The sequence below is a fragment of the Lepidochelys kempii genome, chromosome 15, assembly GCF_965140265.1.
Source record: "Lepidochelys kempii isolate rLepKem1 chromosome 15, rLepKem1.hap2, whole genome shotgun sequence".
NCBI lineage: Eukaryota > Metazoa > Chordata > Testudines > Cheloniidae > Lepidochelys > Lepidochelys kempii.
In genome coordinates, this window is record NC_133270.1 from 12,976,671 (window position 1) to 13,003,535 (window position 26,865).

At 47.2% G+C, this 26,865-nt stretch overlaps 1 protein-coding gene and 1 long non-coding RNA gene across 3 annotated transcripts in view; one reads left to right on the forward strand and one right to left on the reverse strand.

The window, feature by feature from the left end:
* The window catches only part of LOC140899000 (uncharacterized), a 51,116-nt gene extending 41,740 nt beyond the window's left edge, over positions 1 to 9,376 (forward strand). For both annotated transcript variants that reach the window (XM_073313712.1, XM_073313713.1), the window contains 2 exons: positions 7,198 to 8,143; positions 8,731 to 9,376. In XM_073313712.1, the coding sequence (XP_073169813.1) occupies positions 7,561 to 8,143; positions 8,731 to 9,272 (1,125 nt within the window). In that variant the 5' untranslated portion in view covers positions 7,198 to 7,560 and the 3' untranslated portion in view covers positions 9,273 to 9,376. The remainder of the gene's footprint in view (positions 1 to 7,197; positions 8,144 to 8,730) is intronic.
* A 5,957-nt stretch (positions 9,377 to 15,333) lies between these two features.
* On the reverse strand, positions 15,334 to 26,818 carry LOC140898827 (uncharacterized). Its single transcript, XR_012155116.1, has 2 exons — positions 26,294 to 26,818; positions 15,334 to 24,670 (listed from the first exon to the last, which is right to left on the reverse strand). It is a non-coding gene; the product is annotated as an uncharacterized lncRNA (long non-coding RNA).
* Between the last annotated feature and the right edge of the window lie 47 nt (positions 26,819 to 26,865).

A 26,865-nucleotide genomic window follows, 5' to 3' on the forward strand; every position in this document is an offset into this window, starting at 1 on the left:
AAAGGAATGGGAGTCAGGAGACCTGGCTCTGAGTGACATGGGGAAATGACTTTAACCACTCAGTGCCTCAGTTTCCCCTTCTGTAAAAACAAAATCATCCTTATCTAACTTTGAGATTTCAAGAAAAAAACTATATAGGCCTGATGCCAGTCCTACTGAAATCAATGGGAGTTTGGCCATTTACTTTAATGGGAGCAGCATCAGACCCTATAAATGCAAAGCCTCATTATAGATGCCTCTTTACTATTCCCTCCCCCACATATTTTATTAAAAACCAGTGATCTAACAAATTTCACACCATGAAGTTCTATTACTAACTCAATTACAAATGTGTTGACTGAGCCATTCCCAGAAGTCCCGTCAATTGTTCTTCTTCCACTTAGTCATCCAGACACGAATCATTTAGAACATAGCTTTCCTGCTTTTTCCTGTCTCCAACTAATTTTATAACCCACTGACAACAAAGCTAGACTAAGGTCATTTCCTTAATCTCCAGCATAGTACATCCATCACTGCCTAAACGCATTACAAAACTTGCAGCATAAACTAGCAAACATGGCAGAAATCAGTGTTTTCCCCAAGAATTGAAATTAGGGTGGGTGTTGGAATATTCGGGGGTGGGGGGAGAGGTCTGAAGGCCAACAAGGGTTGAGACTGTGAGGGCATCGGTGGGCTGTATGGCACCATAGTAAAAACTGAAAAATGTTTCATGACCATTTTATTAAGATTTAAATCATGTTTTAAAATCATCACAGAAATTAAAGTTGGCTACTCAAGCCTACTATGAAGCACTACATCGACATCCTTCTTGGTTTCTTGTTGTAATTTTGCACTCTTTGGCGTCTTCTTGTGTGTCCGGTACTGCCAGTCCTTCATGATATGCTCATGATCAGGCAGAAAGCGACTTCTTTCAGAACACAAAATTCTATTCAATGAGGAAAAAGAATGCTCAACTGTAGCTGTTGTGACTGGGAGCAGCAAGAGATAGATTCCTACTTCTTTCATTCCAGGAAACATAGTACAAAGACTGGATCGAACCACTAGTGATGATAAAGAAGTTGAAGTTAAATCTTCGTTTGTCATATGATATTCCACTTTGTGCTCAAAATTTTTTATTCTGTCCCAATCACATAGCAACCCCACTGCCCGTAGTGCCTCACTCCACTCAACTGTAGGGGTTTTATAAGACAGGCATCTGTAAAAGCTACGTGGATGTTGAGTAGAATCCAGAAATCGCTACTGTAGATTTGTAAGAATCAAGTCTGTGTACTTTTTTTAGCTGGCTTAACAAACCCTTCTTGTCCTCTTCACTTAAGGAGTCAAAGTAAGTACCTTCATTAGTCAACTTCTGGACTGAACTCTTTTCTTCTTCCAGTACATTTTCAATAGATATCTCTGATTGATCCAAGCGTAGCTTCTATTACTGGACAAAGATGTACTACTGTTGTAGCAGATGCCTGGATGACATTGTTTAATGACCCAAGTGGTTTCAACAGTAGACTTACAAGAGAGAAAATGGCGACAGTCTTCTCTAAACTTAGTAACAAAAGTTGTCCACCAGTCTTGCTACTTAGATCTGTCCTATCTTGGTGGATACTTTCCAAAGCCAGTAATAAGGGTTGCAGTAATTTTCAGACAACAGCCAAAAATCGCTCATGAGAAAGCCAGCGGGTTTTCCCAGGTTGGACTAATTTGAACTTCAATCCCAGTGTTTCTTCTATTTGTTTCCAAGACATTCAGTCCTTTTGGGCTCTTGCTGAAGAGTATAAGAAGCCATTACATTTATGGCTTTTTAATGTCTTTTGAAGATTCTGTAGCCTCTACTAGCACTAGCTGGAATACATGGCCTCTGCAGTGTGTATAGGAGAGATTAGGGTTACAGTTTTCTCTGAGGAAAGCTTTTACTCCACTATGTCTTTCAGAGAAGTTTGTAGCTCCACCAAATGCACAGGCAGCCATCTGTCTGGGGTTCAGTTTACAAGCATTTAACTCTTCTAAGATGTCATAGATGCAGCTGATGTGTCTTCTATAACCTGAACATCTAGAATGCATCTACTGGCCTACCACGAACATCAAGATAACGTATGCAATGACTTAATACTTGATGCCTATTTGTATTGGTGCATTCACCAGCCATGTATGCATATATTTTGAATATGGTGAGAGAGTTCTTCACTTTTTCAACGGCTAAGTCTTTCACTGTTGCACCACATGCTTCTAGAGAGGCAGCTGAGTTTTTTCAGGAAGATAGCGAACATCTGCTGGTCTTGTTTGAAACCAGTGTCCAACTTCAGGATTAACAATGACAATGCACTTAACATTCGCCTCCACTTTATAGTGTGGGGTACCTCTTGCTTAAATAGAAAGTATGATGCAACAGCCATGTTGGTTCACATAAACTGAGTTGTGTTTCCAGCATTTTTAACAGCCTCATTAAGTTCTTCTAAAATTGGCTTTGACAGTGACTGGATAATAAGGTTTTCTGTATGTTGATGCAGTCCGGAGGCATGGTATTTTGCAGCCTTTTCATATAGGTTGTCAGTATTGGCTTAGTTGATCTGTCTGGCAAACCAAGCTCCCCCACTTTTACTATATAAATCCATGGTAAGCCCACACCTTGAATACTGCGTGCAGTTCTGGTCACCACATCTCAAAAAAGATATATTGGAATTGGAAAAGGGACAGAAAAGGGAAACAAAAACTATTAGGGGTAGGGAACAGATTCCATATGAGGAGAGATTAAAAAGACTGGGACTTTTCAGCTTGGAAAAGAGACAACTAAGAGGGGATATGATAGAGGCTTATAAAATCTTGACTGATGTGGAGAAAATGAATAAGGAAGTGTCATTTACCCCTTCACTTAACACAAGAACTAGGGGTGACCCAATGAAATTAATAGGCAGCAAGTTTAAAACAAACAAAAGGAAGTATTTCTTCACACAACGCACAGTCACCCGTGGAACTTTTTGCCAGGGATGTTGTGAAGGCCAAAATTATAACAGGGTTCAAAAAAGAACTAGATAAGTTCATGGAGGTTAGGTTCATCAATAGCTATTAGCCAGGATGGGCAGAGATGCAGCACCTTGTTCCAAGTATCCCTGGCCTCTGTCTGCCAGAAGCTGGGAGTGGACAACGGGGGTGGATCACTTAATGATTACCTGTTCTGTTCATTCCCTCTGAAGCACCTGGAACATTCACTGTCGGAAGACAGGAGGCTGGGCTAGATGGACCATTGATCTGACCCAATATGGCGTTCTTACATAAAAAATAATTATAATAAAAAAGTTTAGTACAGAAACTCCCCAAGACAACGACCTCTTGAGATAGCGATGATGTGAGATAACGACCTGGGCAAATCATGCATTTTAAAAATCTTGGCCTACTAGGAAATATATATTTATACAAGTTTCCCAGTCACAAATCTAGTATTCTGGAGCAAAGTCATTAAAACATATGCTCTGGCTGCTGTTGTTTTTCATGCCACTGTTCACTCTACCACTCCATCCCAATGGCCCTGCACTGTCACCTTCTGCTGCCACCTGCCACTGTGACCTCTGTGAGTCAGTCTCTCGAGGTTCCACCGGCTCTCAGTGATTTTAGCTCTCAGTGGGGGAACCTCGCTGCTAGTACAGGCTGGGCAGCCTCTTCCACAGAAACACTGTCCCACAGCAGGTCTAAGCAGTTAGAACTGATTATCAGTGATTTCAGCTCCAGTGGCCACTTAACCAACCAAAAGACTCTCTATGGAGCCTAATCAGCTATCTCTAAACAGGAGAGAGGAGCAGGTCAAATAGTGCCTGTGACTCTTAGGCAGAGCCCACCCCACAGCAAAACACCTGTATCCCACCCTCTCTCTTTTCACTAGGATCTGGCATCCAAACCTCCTGCTCAGCAAGTGAAGTTGAGGATGACCAGTGCTTAATTTGTAATGAAACTGCTGCCGGGGCTCAAACAAGTTTGTTACTTTCATAACTGATGTGACAAGCCCAGGGGTCCCAGGGCTATGAACTGACAAGCCTAGAGGTGCTGGGGCTTGGCCCTGGCAAGCGCTAGCACAAACTAAGTACTGAGGAAGACCCCCTCATTCAGGCAGGCTGAGTACAGGTCTGCTGCCCTTTACTCATACAATAAGGATAACAACATTTCATGACCCCCACATTTAATAATTTTATTAAGATAATGTTGAAATAAAAAACGGTACAGAGTTCAAGCATAGAGGTTTCTGGTTGTCAGGGAATAAGGTACAGATTATCAAGGCGTGCGAAATTCGGTTTAGGAGCTGATGGAGTAAGGATTACATAATAATCTGCAATCTCCCCGACCGGGGGTAAAAGTTTAACCGGTCAGAGTACAGACATTGAGATATGGGGGTAAGTTATCCATATAACGGCTACGTTCAGGTGCAGAGTATAGTGAGCGGATACGATGGTGTGGATGGGTCTACCCTCATTTGGTGGGATTTAATGTTCAGTGGGTTTATGGTTCTAGTTCATACGGTCCAATGGGGAAAGCCTCTCAGTCCCTTTCCCACAGTGGATGCACAATGTCGTACCAGCTCACTCCTCCTGGTACTGTCGGTGGCCGGTGATGTGCTCTATGTAGATGTCCCTGGACCATCGGATGGTGTCCGAGACCATGAGGCGCCGCATGAGCCATGCGTAGTGTCTACCGATCCCGCAGGTTTGCAGCACATGCTCGTTGCAGAGGTCCCAAGTGCCCAGGGCTCCGACGATCAGGGCATCTAGCTGCACCTCGTAGCCCTTCGCTCTCAGGGTGTCGGCCAGAGAGGCATATTTTTCCCGTTTCCGAGCTCAGGCTTCTCGGAAGGCCAGGGTCCTGTTCTCGAAGGGGACTGTGATGTCAATGAGGATGATCTTTTTCTGGGCCTCGTTGGTGATGACCACGTCGGGTCGCAGCGGGCTGTCGGTACCGGGGATGGCGCAGTTCACGGTGACCGCCCCCAGGCACGGTGCGATGGCTTTCACCAGGCGGTTCTGGATGGCATTGTGGCGCAGCTGCCAGGCTCTGGAGTGGGGCTTGCAGCTGCACAGGACGTGGGGAAGGGTCTCGTTGGAGTAGCTGCACTTCCTGCAACGCTTGTCTCGGTTCCCGTGGCGGACGGCTCTGTTGAACGGGATGCAGTTGAGCCGGGCACGGTGGACGTACCACCAGTCGGCGAAGCCGCCCCTGGCGAGGAAGTGGTTGCTGGCGTCCCACTTGCTGGTCAGTTCGAAGGCTTTTCCCTGGTCCGACTTACGCTTCAAGGCTTCTATGTACAGCGAGTGGATGGCTGCCTTCAGGGTGCTCTCCAGCATGCCCCTTGCGCTCGGGGTGATGATGGTGTTGTCCTCAGACAGTGATCTGTAACCCAGCATCAGCCAAAATTGAACACTTGGGCAGCACAGCTCTGTCTGCTGGATACCTAGGCAGAGTAGGTGAGTTCATGTAAATACAGTCTGGTCCTGAAGCCTTTCCACCCACCACTGAGTCATCAGTAGCTGCCAGGGGAGAGCTCAGTCAGACCTTGCTTACAAATCATAATTTGAAATTATTAGGTAGGCCAATATAGCCAAACCAAATATACTGACATTGTCATAAATAACAGCTGCATGAGGAAGCTAGTCTTTCTTCATACTTTTCAAACCCATTATGCTTTCTCAGGTACAAGTATTTTCTCATATACTGTATATGCTTTTAAAGTGTGTATTAATGTTTCAATTTAAATTGGCAACACTGTGTGTAACCGGCGGGGTGTTAGGGAAATTTTTTTGGGGGGGCCTTAGGGAAATCCCCACTCCTCCAGATGAAACTATGAAGATACAGTAGAACCTCAGAGTTACAAACACCTTGGGAATGGAGGTTGTCCATAACACTGAAATGTTCACAACTCTGAACAAAACATTATGGTTGTTCTTTCAAAAGTTTACAGCTGAACATTGACTTAACATAGCTTTGAAACTTTACTATGCAGAAGAGAAATGCTGCTTTTAACCACCTTAATTTAAATGAAACAAGCACAGACAGTTTCCTCACCTTGTCAAAAAATGTTTAAACTTTTCCTTTTTTAAAGCAGCATACATTTAACACAATACTGTACTTGCTTTTATTTCCTCCCTCCCCATCTCTGCTGCTGCCTGACTGTGTACATCTGGTTCCAAATGGGGTGTGCGATTGACTAGTCAGTTCATATTTCTGGTGTTCGTAACTCTGATGAAGTGGGCTGTAGCTCACGAAAGCTTATGCTCTAATAAATTTGTTAGTCTCTACGGTGCCACAAGAACTCCTTTTCTTTTTGCGAATAGAGACTAACAGGGCTGCTACTCTGAAACTTTTCTTTTTTTGAGATTCTACTGTAGCTCTTTATCACCACCAAGAGGAAATAACCTTAAAGAAAGCTTTCACACTCAACCACTAGTAATCTCCACTTTCAAATGCATTACTATAAAATGAAAAATATCCTTCCATCAATCTAGGAATTTTTATTTTTATATAATTGATGAGAAAATTTCCATTTATTTGAAATGTAGCATGAACACTTATATTCAATCACACGCTTGTCTATACCAAAGCAGCCTCTTATCATCCCATGACCAGTTTGAGTGCTGTAGCTCACGAAAGCTTATGCTCTAATAAATTTGTTAGTCTCTAAGGTGCCACAAGTCCTCCTTTTCTTTTTATGAAAATAACTGATGTTTCTGAATGAAATGTACAATGTGAAACATAAGACGTAAAAAAGAAAAGGAATAAGAACAACAGATTGACAGGTCTGCCTCAGACATGTGAAACTGTCCACAGAACATGGAAGATAAAAAAAGAGTTCTACCTGGGGCTGTCAGAGGTTGGGAAACAGCCAGTACTGTACAGTTGTTACTTTCTTTAGTTATTCTATTTTGCTGCCTTTTCATTAGCTGTTTTTTTAGATGCTGATTGGCCTTTTGCCTCCACATATTTGAGAAAAATCTCCTCCTTAGACTAAAATTTTTACTAATCTATGATTTCAGTTACTACTGTATTTTTCTCACATTCACTTCCAGTTTTTGTACCCACCTTTCGTTTTTTCTCTGGTGGATACCAATGTGGCTCTTGACTTCCACTAATGAGAGCAACTGTTTCCGCACCACCAGATTAGAAACAATTTCTCCCTTTATAAACATACCTGTGGAAGCAGCATCTCCCTCATTCTGATTTTGTTTTCAGAGTCTCAGCCCTGGTCTACACTAGGACTTTAGGTCGAATTTAGCAACGTTAAATCGATTTAAACCTGCACCCGTCCACACAGTGAAGCCCTTTATTTCGACTTAAAGGGCTCTTAAAATCGATTTCCTTACTCCACCCCTGACAAGTGGATTAGCGCTTAAATCGACGTTCCCGGCTCGAATTTGGGGTACTGTGGACACAATTCGATGGTATTGGCCTCCGGGAGCTATCCCAGAGTGCTCCATTATGACCGCTCTGCACAGCACTCTCAACTCAGATGCACTGGCCAGGTAGACAGGAAAAGAACCGCAAACTTTAGAATCTCATTTCCTGTTTGGCCAGCGTGGCAAGCTGCAGGTGACCATGCAGAGCTCATCAGCACAGGTGACCATGATGGAGTCCCAGAATCGCAAAAGAGCTCCAGCATGGACCGAACGGGAGGTACGGGATCTGATCGCTGTTTGGGGAGAGGAATCCGTGCTATCAGAACTCCGTTCCAGTTTTCGAAATGCCAAAACCTTTGTGAAAATCTCCCAGGGCATGAAGGACAGAGGCCATAACAGGGACCCGAAGCAGTGCCGCGTGAAACTGAAGGAGCTGAGGCAAGCCTACCAGAAAACCAGAGAGGCGAACAGCCGCTCTGGGTCAGAGCCCCAAACATGCCGCTTCTATGATGAGCTGCATGCCATTTTAGGGGGTTCAGCCACCACTACCCCAGCCGTGTTGTTTGACTCCTTCAATGGAGATGGAGGCAATACGGAAGCAGGTTTTGGGGACGAAGAAGATGATGATGAGGAGGAGGTTGTAGATAGCTCACAGCAAGCAAGCGGAGAAACCGGTTTTCCCGACAGCCAGGAACTGTTTCTCACCCTAGACCTGGAGCCAGTACCCCCCGAACCCACCCAAGGCTGCCTCCTGGACCCAGCAGGCGGAGAAGGGACCTCTGGTGAGTGTAACTTTTAAAATGCTATACATGGTTTAAAAGCAAGCATGTGAAAGGATTACTTTGCCCTGGCATTTGCGGTTCTCCTAGATGTAGTCCTAAAGCCTTTGCAAAAGGTTTCTGGGGAGGGCAGCCTTATTTCGTCCTTCATGGTAGGACACTTTACCACTCCAGGCCAGTAACACGTACTCAGGAATCACTGTAGAACAAAGCATTGCAGTGTATGTTTGCTGGCATTCAACCAAAATCCGTTCTTTATCTCTCTGTGTTATCCTCAGGAGAGTGAGATATAATTCATGGTCACCTGGTTGAAATAGAGTGCTTTTCTTCAGGGACACTCAGAGGTGCCCGTTCCTGCTGGGCTGTTTGCCTGTGGCTGAACAGAAATGTTCCCCGCTGTTAGCCACAGGGAGGGGGGAAGGTTGAGGGGGTAGTCACGCGGTGGGAGGAGGCAAAATGTGACCTTGTAACGAAAGCACATGTGCTATGTATGTAATGTTAACAGCAAGGTTTACCCTGAAAGAGTGTAGCGACTGTTTTATAAAATGTGTCTTTTTAAATACCGCTGTCCCTTTTTTTTTCTCCACCAGCTGCATGTGTTTCAATGATCACAGGATCTTCTCCTTCCCAGAGGCTAGTGAAGCTTAGAAAGAAAAAAAAACGCACTCGCGATGAAATGTTCTCCGAGCTCATGCTGTCCTCCCACACTGACAGAGCACAGACGAATGCGTGGAGGCAAATAATGTCAGAGTGCAGGAAAGCAGAAAATGACCGGGAGGAAAGGTGGAGGGCTGAAGAGAGTAAGTGGCGGGCTGAAGAGAGTAAGTGGCGGGCTGAAGAGAGGGCTGAAGCTCAAATGTGGCGGCAGCGTGATGAGAGGAGGCAGGATTCAATGCTGAGGCTGCTGCAGGACCAAACCAGAATGCTCCAGTGTATGGTTGAGCTGCAGCAAAGGCAGCTGGAGCACAGACTGCCACTGCAGCCCCTCTGTAACCAACCGCCCTCCTCCCCAAGTTCCATAGCCTCCACACCCAGACGCCCAAGAACGCGGTGGGGGGGCCTCCGGCCAACCAGCCACTCCACCACAGAGGATTGCCCCAAAAAAAGAAGGCTGTCATTCAATAAATTTTAAAGTTGTAAACTTTTAAAGTGCTGTGCTTAAAGTGCTGTGTGGCATTTTCCTTCCCTCCTCCACCACCCCTCCTGGGATACCTTGGTAGTCATCTCCCTATTTGTGTGATGAATGAATAACGAATGCATGACTGTGAAGCAGCAATGACTTTATTGCCTCTGCAAGCGATGATTAAAGGGAGGAGGGGAGGGTGGTTAGCTTACAGGGAAGTAGAGTGAACCAAGGGACGGGGGGTTTCATCAAGGAGAAACAAACAGAACTTTCACACCATAGCTTGGCCAGTCATGAAACTGGTTTTCAAAGCTTCTCTGATGCGTACCGCGCCCTCCTGTGCTCTTCTAACCGCCCTGGTGTCTGGCTGCGCGTAACCAGCAGCTAGGCAATTTGCCTCAGCCTCCCACCCCGCCATAAACGTCTCCCCCTTACTCTCACAGATATTACGGAGCACACAGCAAGCAGTAATAACAGTGGGAATATTGGTTTCGCTGAGGTCTAAGCGAGTCAGTAAACTGCGCCAGCGCGCCTTTAAACGTCCAAATGCACATTCTACCACCATTCTGCACTTGCTCAGCCTGTAGTTGAACAGCTCCTGACTACTGTCCAGGCTGCCTGTGTAAGGCTTCATGAGCCATGGCATTAAGGGGTAGGCTGGGTCCCCAAGGATACATATAGGCATTTCAACATCCCCAACAGTTATTTTCTGGTCTGGGAATAAAGTCCCTTCCTGCAGCTTTTGAAACAGACCAGAGTTCCTGAAGATGCGAGCATCATGCACCTTTCCCGGCCATCCCACGTTGATGTTGGTGAAACGTCCCTTGTGATCCACCAGAGCTTGCAGCACTATCGAAAAGTACCCCTTGCGGTTTATGTACTCGGCGGCTTGGTGCTCCGGTGCCAAGATAGGGATATGGGTTCCGTCTATAGCCCCACCACAGTTAGGGAATCCCATTGCAGCAAAGCCATCCACTATGACCTGCACATTTCCCAGGGTCACTACCCTTGATATCAGCAGATCTTTGATTGCGTGAGCTACTTGCATAACAGCAGCCCCCACAGTAGATTTGCCCACTCCAAATTGATTCCCAACTGACCGGTAGCTGTCTGGCGTTGCAAGCTTCCACAGGGCTATCGCCACTCACTTCTCAACTGTGAGGGCTGCTCTCATCCTGGTATTCATGCGCTTCAGGGCAGGGGAAAGCAAGTCACAAAGTTCCATGAAAGTGCCCTTACGCATGCGAAAGTTTCGCAGCCACTGGGAATCGTCCCAGACCTGCAACACTATGCGGTCCCACCAGTCTGTGCTTGTTTCCCGAGCCCAGAATCGGCGTTCCACAGCATGAACCTGCCCCATTAGCACCATGATGCATGCATTGTCAGGGCCCATGCTTTCAGAGAAATCTGTGTCCATGTCCTGATCACTCACGGGACCGCGCTGACGTCGCCTCCTCGCCCGGTATCGCGTTGCCATGTTCTGGTGCTGCATATACTGCTGGATAATGCGTGTGGTGGTTGATGTGCTCCTAATTGCCAAAATGAGCTCAGCGGCCTCCATGCTTGCCTTGGTATGGCGTCCGCACAGAAAAAAGGCGCGGAATGATTGTCTGCCGTTGCTCTGACGGAGGGAGGGGCGACTGACGACACGGCTTACAGGGTTGGCTTCAGGGAGCTAAAATCAACAAAGGGTGTGCCTGTACATCAAGGAGTATTTCAGGCAGGACTGCACGGAGGGTTCCAATAAGAAATGGTGCACCTAAGTTATCGTTGTTATTGGAACAAGGAGGTTAGCCTGGCCTCTGATTGATACATGGCTAGATTTACCTCGCTGCACCTTCTCTGTGAGTGACTGCAGTGTGATCTAGACAGGGGAGGAGGAAAATGAGTACAAAACAAATCTGGTCTATTTCTTGTTCTGACCCACTCCATCTATCTTTTACATCTTTGGCTGGCAGCAGACGGTGCAGAAGGACTGCATGCCATCCACATCTCATGGCTGCTTGGCAGAAGATGGTACAGTACAACTGCTAGCCATCTTCATCTCTTGCCTGCCTGGCATAAGATGGTACACTACAACTGCTAGCAATCCTCATCTCTTGCCTGCCTGGCAGAAGATGGTACAGTACGACTGCTAGCAGTCCGTATCGCCTGCCCGCTCACCATAAGACGGTTCAATAGGACTGCAGGACTAAAGAGAATGACCTGGTCAAGTCACTCCAAATTTAGTCCCTGCGCCCATGTCTGCCCAGGCGCTCCCAGCCGACGTGGCCAGGAGCACCTCGGACACGACGAGGACGACTACCAGTCGTATTGCACCGTCTGCTGCCAGAAGGCAATGGGTTGCTGCTACTGTGCAGCAAAGCCGTACCGCGTCTGCCAGCACCCAGGAGACATAGGGTGACGGTTACCTGAGCTGGCTCCATGCTTGCCGTGGTATGGTGTCTGCACAGGTAACTCATGAAAAAAGGCGCGAAACGATTGTCTGCCCTTGCTTTCACGGAGGGAGGGAGGGAACGGGGGCCTGACGACACGTACCCAGAACCACCCGCGACAATGTTTTAGCCCCATCAGAGTGCTCCATTGTGAGTGCTCTGGACAGCACTCTCAGATGCCCGATTGTTTGCCATTGCTCTGACGCTGGGAGGGGCGCTTACAGGGTTGGCTTCAGGGAGCTAAAATCAACAAAGGGGGTGGCTTTACATCAAGGAGTATTTCAGGCAGGACTTCACGGAGGGTTCCAATAAGAAATGGTGCACCTAAGTTATTGTCGTTATTGGAACAAGAAGGTTAGCCTGGCCTCTGATTGATACATGGCTAGATTTACCTCGCTGCACCTTCTCTGTAAGTGACTGCAGTGTGATTTAGAAGAATGAGTCCCCTAGACAGGGGAGGGGGGGAAGCAAATCTGGTCTATTTCTTGTTTTGATCCACTCCATCTATCTTTTACATCTTTGGCTGGCAGCAGACGGTGCAGAAGGACTGCATGCCATCCACATCTCATGGCTGCTCGGCAGAAGATGGTACAGTATGTCTGCTAGCAGTCCGTATCGCCTGCCCGCTCACCATAAGACGGTTCAATAGGACTGACTGCAGGACTAAAGAGAATGACCTGCTCAAGTCACTCCAAATTTAGTCCCTGCGCCCATGTCTGCCCAGGCGCTCCTGATCGACCTCACAGAGGCGACCAGGAGCACCTCAGACATGACAATGACGGCTACCAGTCGTACTGTACCGTCTGCTGCCACAAGGCAAGGGGTTGCTGCTACTGTGTAGCAATGCCGTACCGCGTCTGCCAGCACCCAGGAGACATAGGGTGACGGTTACCTGAGCGGGCTCCATGCTTGCCGTGGTATGGCGTCTGCACAGGTAACTCAGGAAAAAAGGCGCGAAATGATTGTCTGCCCTTGCTTTCACGGAGGGAGGGAGGGAACGGGGGCCTGACGATATGTACCCAGAACCACCCGCGACAATGTTTTAGCCCCATCAGGCATTGGGATATCAACCCAGAATTCCAATGGGCAGCGGAGACTGCGGGAACTGTGGGATAGCTACCCACAGTGCAACGCTCCGGAAGTCGACGCTAGCGTCAGTACTGTGGAAGCGCTCCGCCGAGTTAATGCACTTAGAGCATTTTCTGTGGGGACACACACACTCGAATATATAAAACCGATTTCTAAAAAACCGACTTCTATAAATTTGACCTAATTTCGTAGTGTAGACATACCCTCAGTGCACTGAAGCAAGCTCAGCTCTCAGGTTCATTTACAATCAGTACTTGAACTGCAGGGCTGGGGGAGAAGGGATGGATGGTTTTCACCTCCTGTTTTTAAAATGGTAGCAGTAGCAAATGGAAATCTGGCATAGTCACCTATACTACCATCTTTCCCCATGCCCAATTTGGTCACTGACAGCATTAGGCCATATTCAGGAGGATATGTCTCCTCCCCATTCAAAGAAGGGGTTTGCCCTGGTGTTGCTGACCAAATATAACCTCTTCCCACACTGCTGTGGAGTGTGTTGTTTACCAGCTGGTGCCCTGCCTTCAGAGGTGACTACATTTCAGTGACCTTTGTGGCTAAAAAAAGTCACAGAATGGAAAGAGCTAGAGAGACATCAAATGGTGTGATAATTACGTCCCTACTCCTGCAAACATTTATGCACATATTAAGTAATTTTACACATGTGAGTAGTCCCATTAAACTCACTGGGACTACTCACTTGTGTAAAATTGCTTATGAGCATGAGTATTGGCAGGATCATGGCCTATGTTACAATTACGTTCCATTTATATCTCTTTCTAAATTAGACTAATGAGATTTTAAATATTGCATCAATGTTAATTTTAATCATAGATTCATAGAGTTTAAGGTCAGAAGGGATCATTAGATCATCTAGCCTGATCTCCTCTATAACACAGGCCAGAGAATCTCTCCCAGTTATCCTTGCACTGAGCCTAGTGTTTTGCGTTTGATTAAAGCATATCTTCCATAAAAACACCTGCTACTTAGCCAGTTTTTAATCCATTTAACATGTTCTTTATTGCTACTATATTTTGCTAATTTTTAAATCAGACTATCATGTGGTACTTAGACACCTTACATAAGTCTTAAAAGCTAGCTACAGACAGCCCCGCAACCTGAAGCAAATACTCACCAACAACCACATACCACACAACAGAACCACTAACCCAGGAACTTATCCTTGCAACAAAGCCCGTTGCCAGTTGTGCCCACATATCTATTCAGGGGACACCATCACAGGGCCTAATAACATCAGCCACACTATCAGAGGCTCGTTCACCTGCACATCCACCAATGTGATATATGCCATCATGTGCCAGCAATGCCCCTCTGCCATGTACATTGGTCAAACTGGACAATCTCTACGTAAAAGAATAAATGGACACAAATCAGATGTCAAGAATTATAACATTCATAAACCAGTCAGAGAACACTTCAATCTCTCTGGTCACGCAATCACAGACATGAAGGTCGCTATCTTAAAACAAAAAAACTTCAAATCCAGACTCCAGCGAGAAACTGCTGAATTGGAATTCATTTGCAAATTGGATACTATTAATTTAGGCTTAAATAGAGACTTGGAGTGGCTAAGTCATTATGCAAGGTAGCCTGTTTCCTCTTGTTTTTTCCTACCCCCCCCCCCCGATGTTCTGGTTTAACTTGGATTTTAACTTGAAGAGTGGTCAGTTTGGATGAGCTATTACCAGCAGGAGAGTGAGTTTGTGTGTGTATGGGGGTGGGGGGGATGTGAGAAAACCTGGATTTGTGCAGGAAATAGCCCAACTTGATTGTCATGCACATTGTGTAAAGAGTTGTCACTTTGGATGGGCTATCACCAGCAGGAGAGTGAATTTGTGTGGGGGGGTGGAGGGTGAGAAAACCTGGATTTGTGCTGGAAATGGCCCACCTGATGATCACTTTAGATAAGCTATTACCAGCAGGACAGTGGGGTGGGAGGAGGTATTGGTTCATATTCTCTGTGCATATATAAAGTCTGCTGCAGTTTCCACGATATGCATCTGATGAAGTGAGCTGTAGCTCACGAAAGCTTATGCTCTAATAAATTGGTTAGTCTCTAAGGTGCCACAAGTACTCCTTTTCTTTTTGCGAATACAGACTAACACGGCTGTTACTCTGAAACCTATATAAATGTAATGTACTTATCAAACTTGAGATCTCATCAAAGAATGAAATCAGGTTTGACTGACAAGACATATCCTTCATAAAACTATGTTGATTGGCATTAATTACATTCTTATCCTTAATTCTGTATCAGTTGAATCCCATATGTTACGAATTACACCTGGTAGGACACGCACACAAGTGCTACGAATTACACCCGGTAGGACACGCACACAAGTGCTACGAATTATACCCGGTAGGACACGCACACAAGTGCTACGAATTACACCTGATAGGACACGCACACCAGTGCTGCGAATTATACCTGATAGGACACGCACACCAGTGCTGCAAATTATACCTGATAGGTCACGCACAGTTCGAATCTAGGCTGAGGCACAGAAACAAAGTCCACAACTGCAGAGTTCCCAAAAGACACTAAGTTTATTACGCTCGAGCGTGGTGCCCCCCTGCTAGCCAGGAGGGGACCCTGAATGCAAATTATACAAAGGTTATATACCTTTTAGCAAAGCATGTTGCCCTCGTGCATCGGAAACCTTAGCCAATAAACAAACCCTTGTCTTATCTACCACTTATCCCTGCTTGGTGCATTCCTCCTGCTATACCAGTATGTTAATTACACAGCATGGTCCTAAAGCTATGCATCAGTAACTTTTATTATCAGGATGGGAGGCCTCACATCAAGGCCAAGAGACAGGGAGTTAGAGACTGACAAAAACCAGATACTGGGAGTCAAGGCAGGCTGGAGACAAGGAGGAGGATTTTCACAGGGATTCGATATCTAAGGATTACTCCTCCTGGTGTATGATGTGCTGGCATTTAAACAATGGTGGGCCCCAAACCAAAATGGAGTCACATGTGCTAACTTTTCCTTAACAGTCCTCCCTTTTTTTTTTTTGTACGTCAATAAGCTATATCGGGGCTGAGTAACCGCGCTGCAGGGTTAGCAACTGCCAACAGCATATACTGCAGCATTGTAGGCATACAAAAAATAACGCAAAAACAATAACAATCAAAAAAAGTAAATACAAAATACGCCGTCCCCAAGTCCCCACATCCGGTAGCCATGAGGTGAGCCAGTCCCAGACCTCCTGGAATCCGGCGCTGGTAGTGTTGAGGCTGATGTGGTGGAATAGGGCTGCCTGTTGCTTGAGGATGTGGATGTCAGTTTCCACCCTATGATGCTGATTTACAAATACGCAACAGCTTGAATTGACCAGAGCACAAACCCCACCCTGATTTGCAAGGAGATAATCCAGGGCTAGGCGGTTTTGCAATGTAGTTTGGGATAGCTGGGTGACTTCAATTTGAAGGGCAGAGAGAGCATCTGCAGTAGCATTTGCCATTAGTTCCAAAGCAGCTGAAATGTTAACTATAGCTTTTTCCAGCTCGCTTACTCCCAACCATGGCAAAAACCAACGCACAAAGGAGTGAAAGCCTTTGGGCCGATAAGAAAGGGGGTTTAAAGGAATACTTCGTCGGTCCCTCCATACTAGATTGCGGATCTCTCCCCGGGTCAGGGTCTGGTGTACTGTCACGGCGGGTACTATAGCCCCTAAGGTACATGTACCACACCATCCTGCTGGGAGAACCTTATAGGCTGTGTGATTGCATAACCAATACCAGCCAGACCCCTCGGGGACTGGCCACGGGGTTCTGGAGTAGGTAGAGGGGCCTCCCGCACCAGAGCTGATTTGGGTGGTGTCCTTGCACCCTACAAAATTCCCTACAAAAACTGTATTTTCTATGCCCTTACGTCGTGACACACATAAAGCATAATTACCCTGGGCCACCATATCAATAGACCATATTTGGATTGTAACATTTCAATTAAATGTAGTGTTTGCCCATAGCTTGGTTTGGAGCGTTCGATTAAGGGGGATAGGTACCCCTACCAACGGGACTCCCTGACCTAAATATGTGGGGGTATGAATACAAATCCAACACTGCGTTCGATTTACACCCTGTTTGATAGCACGGGTTAAATTTAAAAAGCTATTGCCCTCCCATCCTTGTACTGGACTTGGGAATAGGGAGAGGATCCCCCAGGCAAACCATACCAATGTCGACATCCTCCCCTGTACCATACAAAAAACACTACCCCCAATGTAAGTCCAATAAACAGGAACACAAAAAGTCCTGGTGGGCTATGAAGGTCCCAGTAGCTGGAAAGCTCAGTCCATGGGTTGGTTGTAGTGTTCATTCGTGAAGTGGCTCGTCTGCTGGCTCGCCAGGGTCAGGTGGGGGTTCTGTTGCCAACTTGACGTAGCTATGGTGAATCCAGGAACCTTTACCTGCAACTTTTAAAGCAGAATAAGTACATAACAGAACCTGGTACGGCCCCTCCCATCGGGGTTCCAGGGGGTCGGTGCGGGGGATCTTTTTTACCATTACCCAATCCCCTGGCTTAAAGGAATGAACTTGTAACCCTAAGGGGGCAGTTTGAAACAACTGAGCTTCAGACTGGTTGTCAGTCAGCTCCTTTTGCAGTCTAGCAACATATCTGGCCAAAGTTTCATTTCCATCCAAGAGGCTAGCATGTACAGGAACATAAGTTCCCGGGACCAAAGCTGGTCTCCCAAACAGTACCTCAAATGGGGACAGGCCTAGGGGCATGCGTGGCGTTCGTCTTATATGCCATAAAACTATAGGCAAGGCCTCTGGCCACTTAAGTCCAGTTTCCTTACAAAACTTTGCTACCATTGTCTTTATTGTTCGGTTCATGCGCTCCACCTGACCTGCAGACTGGGGGTGGTACGGGGTGTGTAATTGTCGAATAATCCCCAAGCACCGGTACAGTTCCTCCAAAATCTTTGCAGTAGTGTGAGCCCTGATCTGAATCAATGACTTCAGGGACACCAAACCTGGGTACAATGTCTTTCATTAAGAACTTGACCACAGATCTTGCATCTGCCTTTCTGGTTGGTATTGCTTCAGGCCATCCGGAAAGTTGGTCCACTATAACAAGGAGGTGGTGAAACCCTGAGCATTTGGGCATTTCTGCGTAGTCCATCTGCAAGCGCTAAAACGGGAAGTTTGCCCAGGGTCTCCCCCTTTTGAGTTGGCATCGAGCCGAGTCTTAGCAGAGAAGGCCAGGCAAGTAGGGCAGGAGCCAAGAACTGTAGAGCTTCAGCCTTTGCGGCTGAATCAGCTAATGCATTGCCCTGAGATACAACACTGTTAGACTGCCTGTGCGCATAACAATGAACCACCGCCACCTGACGAGGGGCCTGAATAGCTTCCAAAAGGGCAGAGATTAGAGGGCCATTAGCGATTTTTGTGCCTGAGGAGGTTAAAAATCCTCGTTGCTTCCAGAGCTGGCCTGTAGCATGACAAACCCCAAAAGCATACTTAGAGTCTGTATAAATGGTAACAGTTTTTCCTGAAGACAATAAGCAAGCCCTGGTAAGCGCGTGTAACTCTGCACCCTGGGCGCTGAAGGAAGGTGGTAGGGGGGCAGCCTCGATAACGTCTGCCTGAGAGGTAACCGAATAGCCCGAGACCCGGTGGCCATTTAAATAGTACGAGGACCCATCTGTGAAAAGAAGTAAATCGGGCTCTACTAAAGGGGAGTCCGCTAAATCCGGGCGGGGCTTACCATTCTGCGCGACGACATCCATGCATACATGGTGAGGGGTACCGTCCTCTGGGAGGGGTAGCATTGTGGCTGGATTGAGGATGTTACAGCGGCGTAAAGTAACGTTGTCAGCGGCCAACAGGATTAGCTCATATTTATGAGCCCGCTGTGGAGACAATGCCTGTGTAGAATGCTGTTTTAAAAGAATTTCAACCTCATGAGGGACCCAGACAGTCAGAGGGTGCCCCAAAACAATAGGTCGTGACCGTTCAACCATGACAGCAGCAGCAGCAACAGACCGTACACAGGAGACAGAGCCCTGAATCACAGGGTCCAGTTGTACTGAATAATAGGCTACGGGGCGTGGGCGACCCCCCAGGTATTGCAAAAGGACGCCGCTAGCCACTCCCTGCCGTTCATGAGTGAAAAGAGAAAATGGTTTACCGTAATCCAGGAATTCCAAGGCGGGCGCAGAGATCAGAGCCTTTTTGACGGATTTAAAAGCATTTTTCATTTCCGGGGTCCAGGAGACAGGATCGAGGGTCAGTGTTGTAGTAGCTTGAACTAACGGTTTTACCAATTCTCCGAAAGCCACAACCCAGGGTCGACAGAACCCCGCAGCCCCCAGGAAAGCCCGTAACTGCTTTTTTGTAGTCGGACGTGGGTAATCCTGGATTGCCCGCACCCTATCAGGGGATAGTAAGCGCTCCCCAGGTCTAATTACAAAACCCAAATAAATTACCTGATTTAGGCACAGCTGCAACTTGGATGGGGAAGCACGATGACCCTTATTAGCTAATGCAGTACGCAAAACAACAGAGTCAATTAAACATGCGTTATAATCTGAGGCAGCGATTAGCAAATCATCCACATACTGAACCAGGACAGACGAACTAGGCAAAACAATGTCTTTTAAATCCTCGGTGAGAATTCGGGAAAAAATAGTAGGGGATCCTGAGAACCCCTGGGGAAGACGCGTCCATGTTAGCTGCTGACCCTTCCAGGTAAATGCGAATAAATATTGAGAATCAGGGTGCAAAGGAATACTGAAAAATGCTGCACACAAATCTATGACAGTAAAGCAAGTGGCTGACTGAGGAATTAGCGTTAGAATAGTGCTTGGATCAGGGACAACTGGATGGGGGGCTATAACATAACCATTTATAGCCCGAAGATCCTGAACAAGTCGATAGACTGGACGCCCGTTTGGTCCCGGTTTAGGCTTCCTTACTGGAAGAATGGGAGTATTACAGGGCGAACTGCAAGGGACTAAAACCCCCTGAGTTAAATAACTGTCAATAAGGAGTGAGATGCCTTCTTCCGCCTCCCTCGGCAAGGGGTATTGTTTTACGGACGGAGGCGGTCCGCCCCGTTTTCAGACTCACTGGAACTGCTGATTTAAGAAGACCCACATCAGTAGGATTTGTGCTCCACAAAGCGTGGGGAACACTGGACAATTCAGAAGGGACACCAGGAATAGGTGTAACCGATGTCATAAGAGAAGCAACCGCCGAGTCCGGGACGGACATGCGGAGCCCCTTGGGGGCGCAATATATATGTGTCCCCAATTTGCCCAGCACATCCCGCCCGAGGAGGTTTGCGGGGCCCTCCGGCATTACAACAAATCTACGTGATAGCTTTAAAGAACCAAGCTCGATAGGGACAGGGTAGGATAAAGGGGCCGGGCAGGGATTACCTTCTATACCCTGCACCCAAACCTTGGTATCGGACAGAGAGCCCGGAACAAAAGTTAAAGTGGAGAGAGTGGCCCCAGTATCTACTAGAAAAGGCACAAGGTGTTCCCCAACCTTTAAATAAATTTGTGACTGTAATCCCAAGTCCCATTCCAACTCTCCCAAAGTCCCCAAAACCTCCGCCTCTAGTCACTGGGGGTTAACAAGGTTCTGGGGGGCGTTAGGGGGAAAAGAAGGATTAGCCTCTACCTGGCTCTTTCAAGGAGCCCCTTGGGGAAGCAGGGGACACTCCCTCCTCCAGTGCCCTGGTTGTTTACAATAATTACAATTCCCCTCCCTTATTCTATCCCAACCTTCCCCTCCTCCTGTCCCCCATCCATGCCCCCTTCCCCTCATCTCTCCGCGCCTTCGCCAATGCTGGTTTCCCGAAGGAGCCTGCAAGGCAGCAGCTAACATACTTACTTTCTCCTTCTTTTGTTTACGTTTTTCCTGTGCTTTTTCCTCGTCCCTGCCGTTAAACACAAAGGTGGCCAGGCGGACAACCTCCTGGAGGGGTTTTCCTGGCCAATCGGGCACATGCTTAGAAAAATATTTTTTTATATTTGATGCTGCCTGATTAACATAAAAGGAGACCATCATAGGACGGTTTTCCTCTGCCTCAGGGTTTATACCGCCCCCATATACACGAACTTGCTTGGACAACCGGGCCAAAAAGGCGGAGGGGTGCTCAGTAAGCTCTTGCTGACATTCATGAATTTTAGACCAGTTAGCCGTTTTACTACCAGCTTTACGTACAGCTTCTAAAAGGCCGTTTCTACCTGCCTTTAAAAGGCCCATTTGAGTAGGCACATTAGGATTCCAATTGGGATCAGTCAGGGGCCAAGAAGCCCGGGTACTATCCTCCCCTGCCCAATGCCTATTAGCATCCAGAATGGAATATTTTTCGTCAGGGGTAAAAAGTGTGTCCAGGATTACCTGGACATCTCCCCATGTAGGATTAAATGCGGTAAATACAGACCGAATGGTTTGCAGAACCTTCTCTGGATCGTCACGCAGGCGAGGCACCTGCTGTTGCCATGTTACTAAATCGCCTGGGCCAAAAGGGCGGTGAACATAGGGAAAAGCAAACTGTTCACTTCCGTCCGTATTATGAGTAACAAGGGGTTGCTGAATGAGGGGAGCTTGCAGAGTAACCGGTGGGTCAATGGTGGGCCCGCACGGGCAGGGGGGTGGCGAGCAAGGAGATGATAGGCATAAGTCAGAAAGCCGAGGGTAAGCCGGGGGAGGGGCAGAAACAGGCCGGGGAGGAGAAGAAACAGGCATAGCACAGAGCGGGGCTGAAGACCCCTGAGATAGATAGGAAAAGGAGGAGGAAAGAGGACATCCTTTCGCACGCGCATAAGCCCAGTTGTCCCATACATACCAATAATCCATTTGGGCTGGAGCTTTGTCCTCCAGCCTTCTTCTAAGCGTTGTTAATGTATCCCCAGCAAAGGACCCATCCGGTGGCCATTCAACAGATGTTTGAGTTGTTAGTGCTGGCCACTCAACCTTACATAAAATAACAGCTTTCTTTCTGCCTAACCCATGGGTGCCAGAGATATTCCCCCAATTCTCAAGAATTTCAGCTAAAGGGGTCCCCTTACTTACACTCTGCCCAGAACCCATAATGGGCTACCAAAAGAACACAAAATGTGCCACCTTATCGCCTAAGCGACGGCTCACACCCCCCCCTCCTCGGAGTTCTCAAAGGTGAACTCACCCTGTGCCGGCTGGAGCTGTCCGAGAGGAGGAGTGTAGTCTCGCTTGTTGGGGCGAGCCTAGTGTCCCTTCGTGGTCGCCAAAACTGTTACGAATTACACCCGGTAGGACACACACACAAGTGCTACGAATTACACCCGGTAGGACACGCACACAAGTGCTACGAATTACACCCGGTAGGACACGCACACAAATGCTGCGAATTATACCTGATAGGACACGCACACCAGTGCTGCGAATTATACCTGATAGGTCACGCACAGTTCGAATCTAGGCTGAGGCACAGAAACAAAGTCCACGACTACAGAGTTCCCAAAAGACACTAAGTTTATTACGCTCGAGCGTGGTGCCCCCCTGCTAGCCAGGAGGGGACCCTGAATGCAAATTATACAAAGGTTATATACCTTTTAGCAAAGCATGTTGCCCTCGTGCATCGGAAACCTTAGCCAATAAACAAACCCTTGTCTTATCTACCACTTATCCCTGCTTGGTGCATTCCTCCTGCTATACCAGTATGTTAATTACACAGCATGGTCCTAAAGCTATGCATCAGTAACTTTTATTATCAGGATGGGAGGCCTCACATCAAGGCCAAAAGACAGGGAGTTAGAGACTAACAAAAACCAGATACTGGGAGTCAAGGCAGGCTGGAAACAAGGAGGAGGATTTTCACAGGAATTCAATATCTAAGAATTACTCCTCCTGGTGTATGATGTGCTGGCATTTAAACAATGGTGGGCCCCAAACCAAAATGGAGTCACATGTGCTAACTTTTCCTTAACACATATTAACTTTTACATTATTTTGCCCAGAGTTTGTTAGGTTAACCTTACCCATCATCCCAGTGCAGACCCAAGTCATCCCACTTGTCCTTTTTGAATACTGGCACAACATGAGCACTCTTCTAGTCTTCCAGAATTTCCCCAGTACTCCATTAAAAATTAACATAAGCAGGCCAGAGACCTCCTAAGCCAATTCTTTTAGGACTCCTGGATACAAATTAGGCAGGTTTGCTGACTCAAAAATGTTAATCCCTTTAAGATGTTGCTTAACATTCTCCTTAGTTACTAATGCACTGGGATGTACTCTATCATCCTCATGTGATATGAATGCACCATCTTGTTTCTTTCCAAATACAGAACAGAAATATTTATTGTACACTTCTGCCTTTTCTTAACATTGTTAACAATCTTACCATCTCCATCTAATTATGGGCCTATAGCATTGCTAGGATTAATTCTGTTCCTAATATACATTAAAAGCTCCTTATTGTCTTTAGCCAGTCATATTTTTTCCTGATGCATTTAGCTTCCCTTATCAATTTTCTACAATTCATAACTTCTAATTTATATTGATTGGTACCTGTTTCTCCTTTTTTCCATATATTAGATATTGCTGCCTTCACTTCACCACTGAACCAGGATGGGCTTTTAGCCAAATGGAACTTTGTCTTTTTAAGTCATCTAATAAACCCTTCCTAAAGAACTCCCACTTTTCATTCACATTTTTCAGTTTTAATTTTATACCAATTTCACTCATAATTTTCATCAAATTTGGAAAATTATCCCTTTTGAAGCACTGAGTGTGTGTGTGTGTGTGTGTGTGTATGTGTATATATATATATATAAACAAACTGGCTGGGACTGTTCTCTGTTTGCCCATATTGAATATAATCAGGTCACGATCATTGATCCCTCTGCAATCATCAACTTTCGGTTCAGTGATTAATTTATCTTTATCCAACACAAGGAGTTCCACAATATAGTTACATTAGGTTTGGGGCAATAACTTTTGTGTTAGGAACTTACCAATAATTTTTAGAACCTCTAATGATGTTTTAGTACTGTCTCCATGAGTCCTCCTGCACATATCTTCCTGAAGTTACCCATAACAACACAGTTTTTCTTTGCACACATTACAGATAGATGCTTAAGATGTAACTCATAGTTTCCTCCGGTGTGGTTTGTAACAGACACCCCACCAATACCCCCTCTTGGGCTTTGTTAGTTAGCACATAAATGCACACACATCCAAGATCCAGTAGTTCTGAGTTATCAATAACTCTAAAACAGGTAATGGTGTCTTTCATGTAGCATACCTCCCACCTCTTTGCCCTCTCTATCTTTCCTGAACAGTTTATTACCAGTGATTTTAACAGTCCAATCACACAAATCATCCCACCAAGTTTCACAAATGCTAATTATATCAAAATTTCTTCCCATCAATGGGAATTCCCAATTTCTTTTGTTTAATTCACAGAGTCCCAGCTTTGGTATATCAGCAATTTAAAAATGTCTTCTTTTCTCATTCATTGTCACATTGATTCAATTTGTTAATTATATGCTGAGTTTGAACCACATCTGCCTCCTTAGCCCCCTCCAGGCCCTGCTCCCTCCCTCCTCCATCCCTGATGAGATCCAGGGAGGCAGAGGAAAGGAAATGTCCTTCGAGTAGAAGCTATATAGACCAGATCTGATGGGAAAAACTCTACAAGTTTCTGACCCCCCTGGAGCCATCATACAGGTTTGCCACAAGGCAGAATCTGCCCATCCTGAATCCAGCACGGTCCCTGTGAAGTTCTCACTCCCCCGTCTGTTTGACCTTCCCCTCTCCTCATCCCAGAAGCAGGGAGTGTGTGGGGTACTCACTGGTAGCCAATGGGAAAGAGGTGCCTCTCAATAGGTCCATCAGCATCCCACAGCTGTTGATCTTGGTGAAGTCAATCATCATGTTGATGGCATTAGATTCAAGGACAACCATAAAAAGAAAAGGAGTACTTGTGGCACCTTAGAGACTAACCAATCTATTTGAGCATAAGCTTTCGTGAGCTACAGCTCACTTCATCGGATGCATACTGTGGAAAGTGTAGAAGATCTTTTTATACACACAAAGCATGAAAAAATACCTCCTCCCACCCCACTCTCCTGGGGGGAGGTATTTTTTCATGCTTTGTGTGTATAAAAAGATCTTCTACACTTTCCACAGTCTGCATCCGATGAAGTGAGCTGTAACTCACAAAAGCTTATGCTCAAATAAATTGGTTAGTCTCTAAGGTGACACAAGTACTCCTTTTCTTTTTGCGAATACAGACTAACACAGCTGTTACTCTGAAAGGACAACCATGAATTTCTCCTCAAAGAGGATGCCCTCAAAGTTGATGTCGACCGTGCAGGAGATCAAACCTGTCCTCCTTGAAGCTCTCTGCCTCAGCTAGCAATTAAATGCAAACTCTTCATTAGTGATAAAAAATGGTGTTAATGCTAATTATGTCTCTGTAGAAGTGGTTTTATCAAAGTGCATTTGATTTCACACATTTAGAATCCCCCAGGTATTTAGGTTTGCTTGTTTTCATGAAAAATGAGCAGTTTTACAGACTGAAGGAGAGATATGGTGGCTGCAATTACAGTGTTGCCAACTCTTGTGATTTCATTGAGTCCTGAAGATAGATCGGGATGGGCAAACTTTTTGGCCAGAGGACCACATCTGGGAATAGAAATTGTATGACAGGCCATGACTGCTCACAAAATTGGGGTTGGGGTGCGGGAGGGAATGTGGGCTCTGGGGTGGGGCCAGAAATCAGGAGTTCAGGGTGCAGGAGGGGGCTCTGGCTGGGGGTGCGGGCTCTGGGGATGAGGGGTCTTGGGTGCATGAGGGTGCTCCAGGCTAGGTCCAAGAGGTTCAGAGGGGGATCAGGGCTGGGGGCAGGGGGGTGGGGCAAGGGCTCTGACTGGGGGTGTAGGCTCTGGGGTGGGGCTGGGGATTTGGGGTGCAGAAGGGTGCTCTAGGCTGGGATTGAGGGGTTCGGAGGGTGGAAGGATCAGGGCTGGGGCACAGGGAGAGGCTCGGGGTGCAGGCTCTGGGCGGTGCTTACCTCAACCGGCTCCAGGAAGTAGCTGCATGTACCCTCTCCAGCTTCTATGCAGAGGCATAACCAGGTGGTTCCGCACCCTGCCCCAACTGCAGGCACAGCCCCTGCAGCTCCCATTGGCTGTGGTTCCCACCCAATGGGAGCTACAGGGTCGGAGGCAGTGTGCAGAGCGGAGCCCCCTGGCCGCCCCTACACCTAGGAGCTGGAGAGGGCCGTGTCACTGTTTCCGGGAGCTGCGTGGAGCGGACCCTGACTCTGCTCCCCAGCTGGAGCAGGGCAAGTCCCAGACTTTGCTCCCCAGCAGGAGCTCGAGGGCCAGATAAAAGCGGCCCAATGGGTGGTAGTTTGCCCACCCCTAAGATAGATAGTATTTTTCTTAAAGCCTCAGTTTCTGGAGTGAAGTGATTATGGAAGAATCTCAGCTTCCATTAAACAAACAAACAAACATTGCTCCTAGCTCTCACCGTTGAAGAGAAGTTAAAAATATGATCCGACTGTAACCTAAAGGCTCAAACGCCAGACGGTAAATAAAAACCTCCCAACTCAGTTTTAAACCCACTTCAGGGTTTGGCAGCCTGGCTCGGGATTGTGGAGCTCTGGTCTGTCTCTGCCGCAAAGAGCGGCCCCCAGGGTGCGGGCGGCAGGCAGCACCGCCGGGGGGACCACCAGGGCCCTGCAGCTCTGAGGGGGCTGCACAGGGCCCGCTCTGGGATGTGCCGTTCAGGGCCTGGCACGATGGGGCCCTGGCCTGCAGGCCCTACCCTGAGACAAAGAGCAGCCCCGGCTCCCGCCCGCGGGGAAGGCCTGGCTCGCAGGCTGCCTCCGCCGTCTCCGCTGGGGGCGCTCGGAGGCGCGGCCGGGGGCCCCGGCTCACCCCCAGGGCGGCGCGGCAGGCCCTGGGGGCAGGGGAGCCCCGTGACGCAGGCAGCAGCCACGCGCACGGCGAGGCCAGGCCCTGGCATTCGCGCCGCCGGCGGCTTTCCCGCCCGCCAACCAGCTTGGGAGGGGGGGGGGAGTGCGTCACTGCAACGCGCCG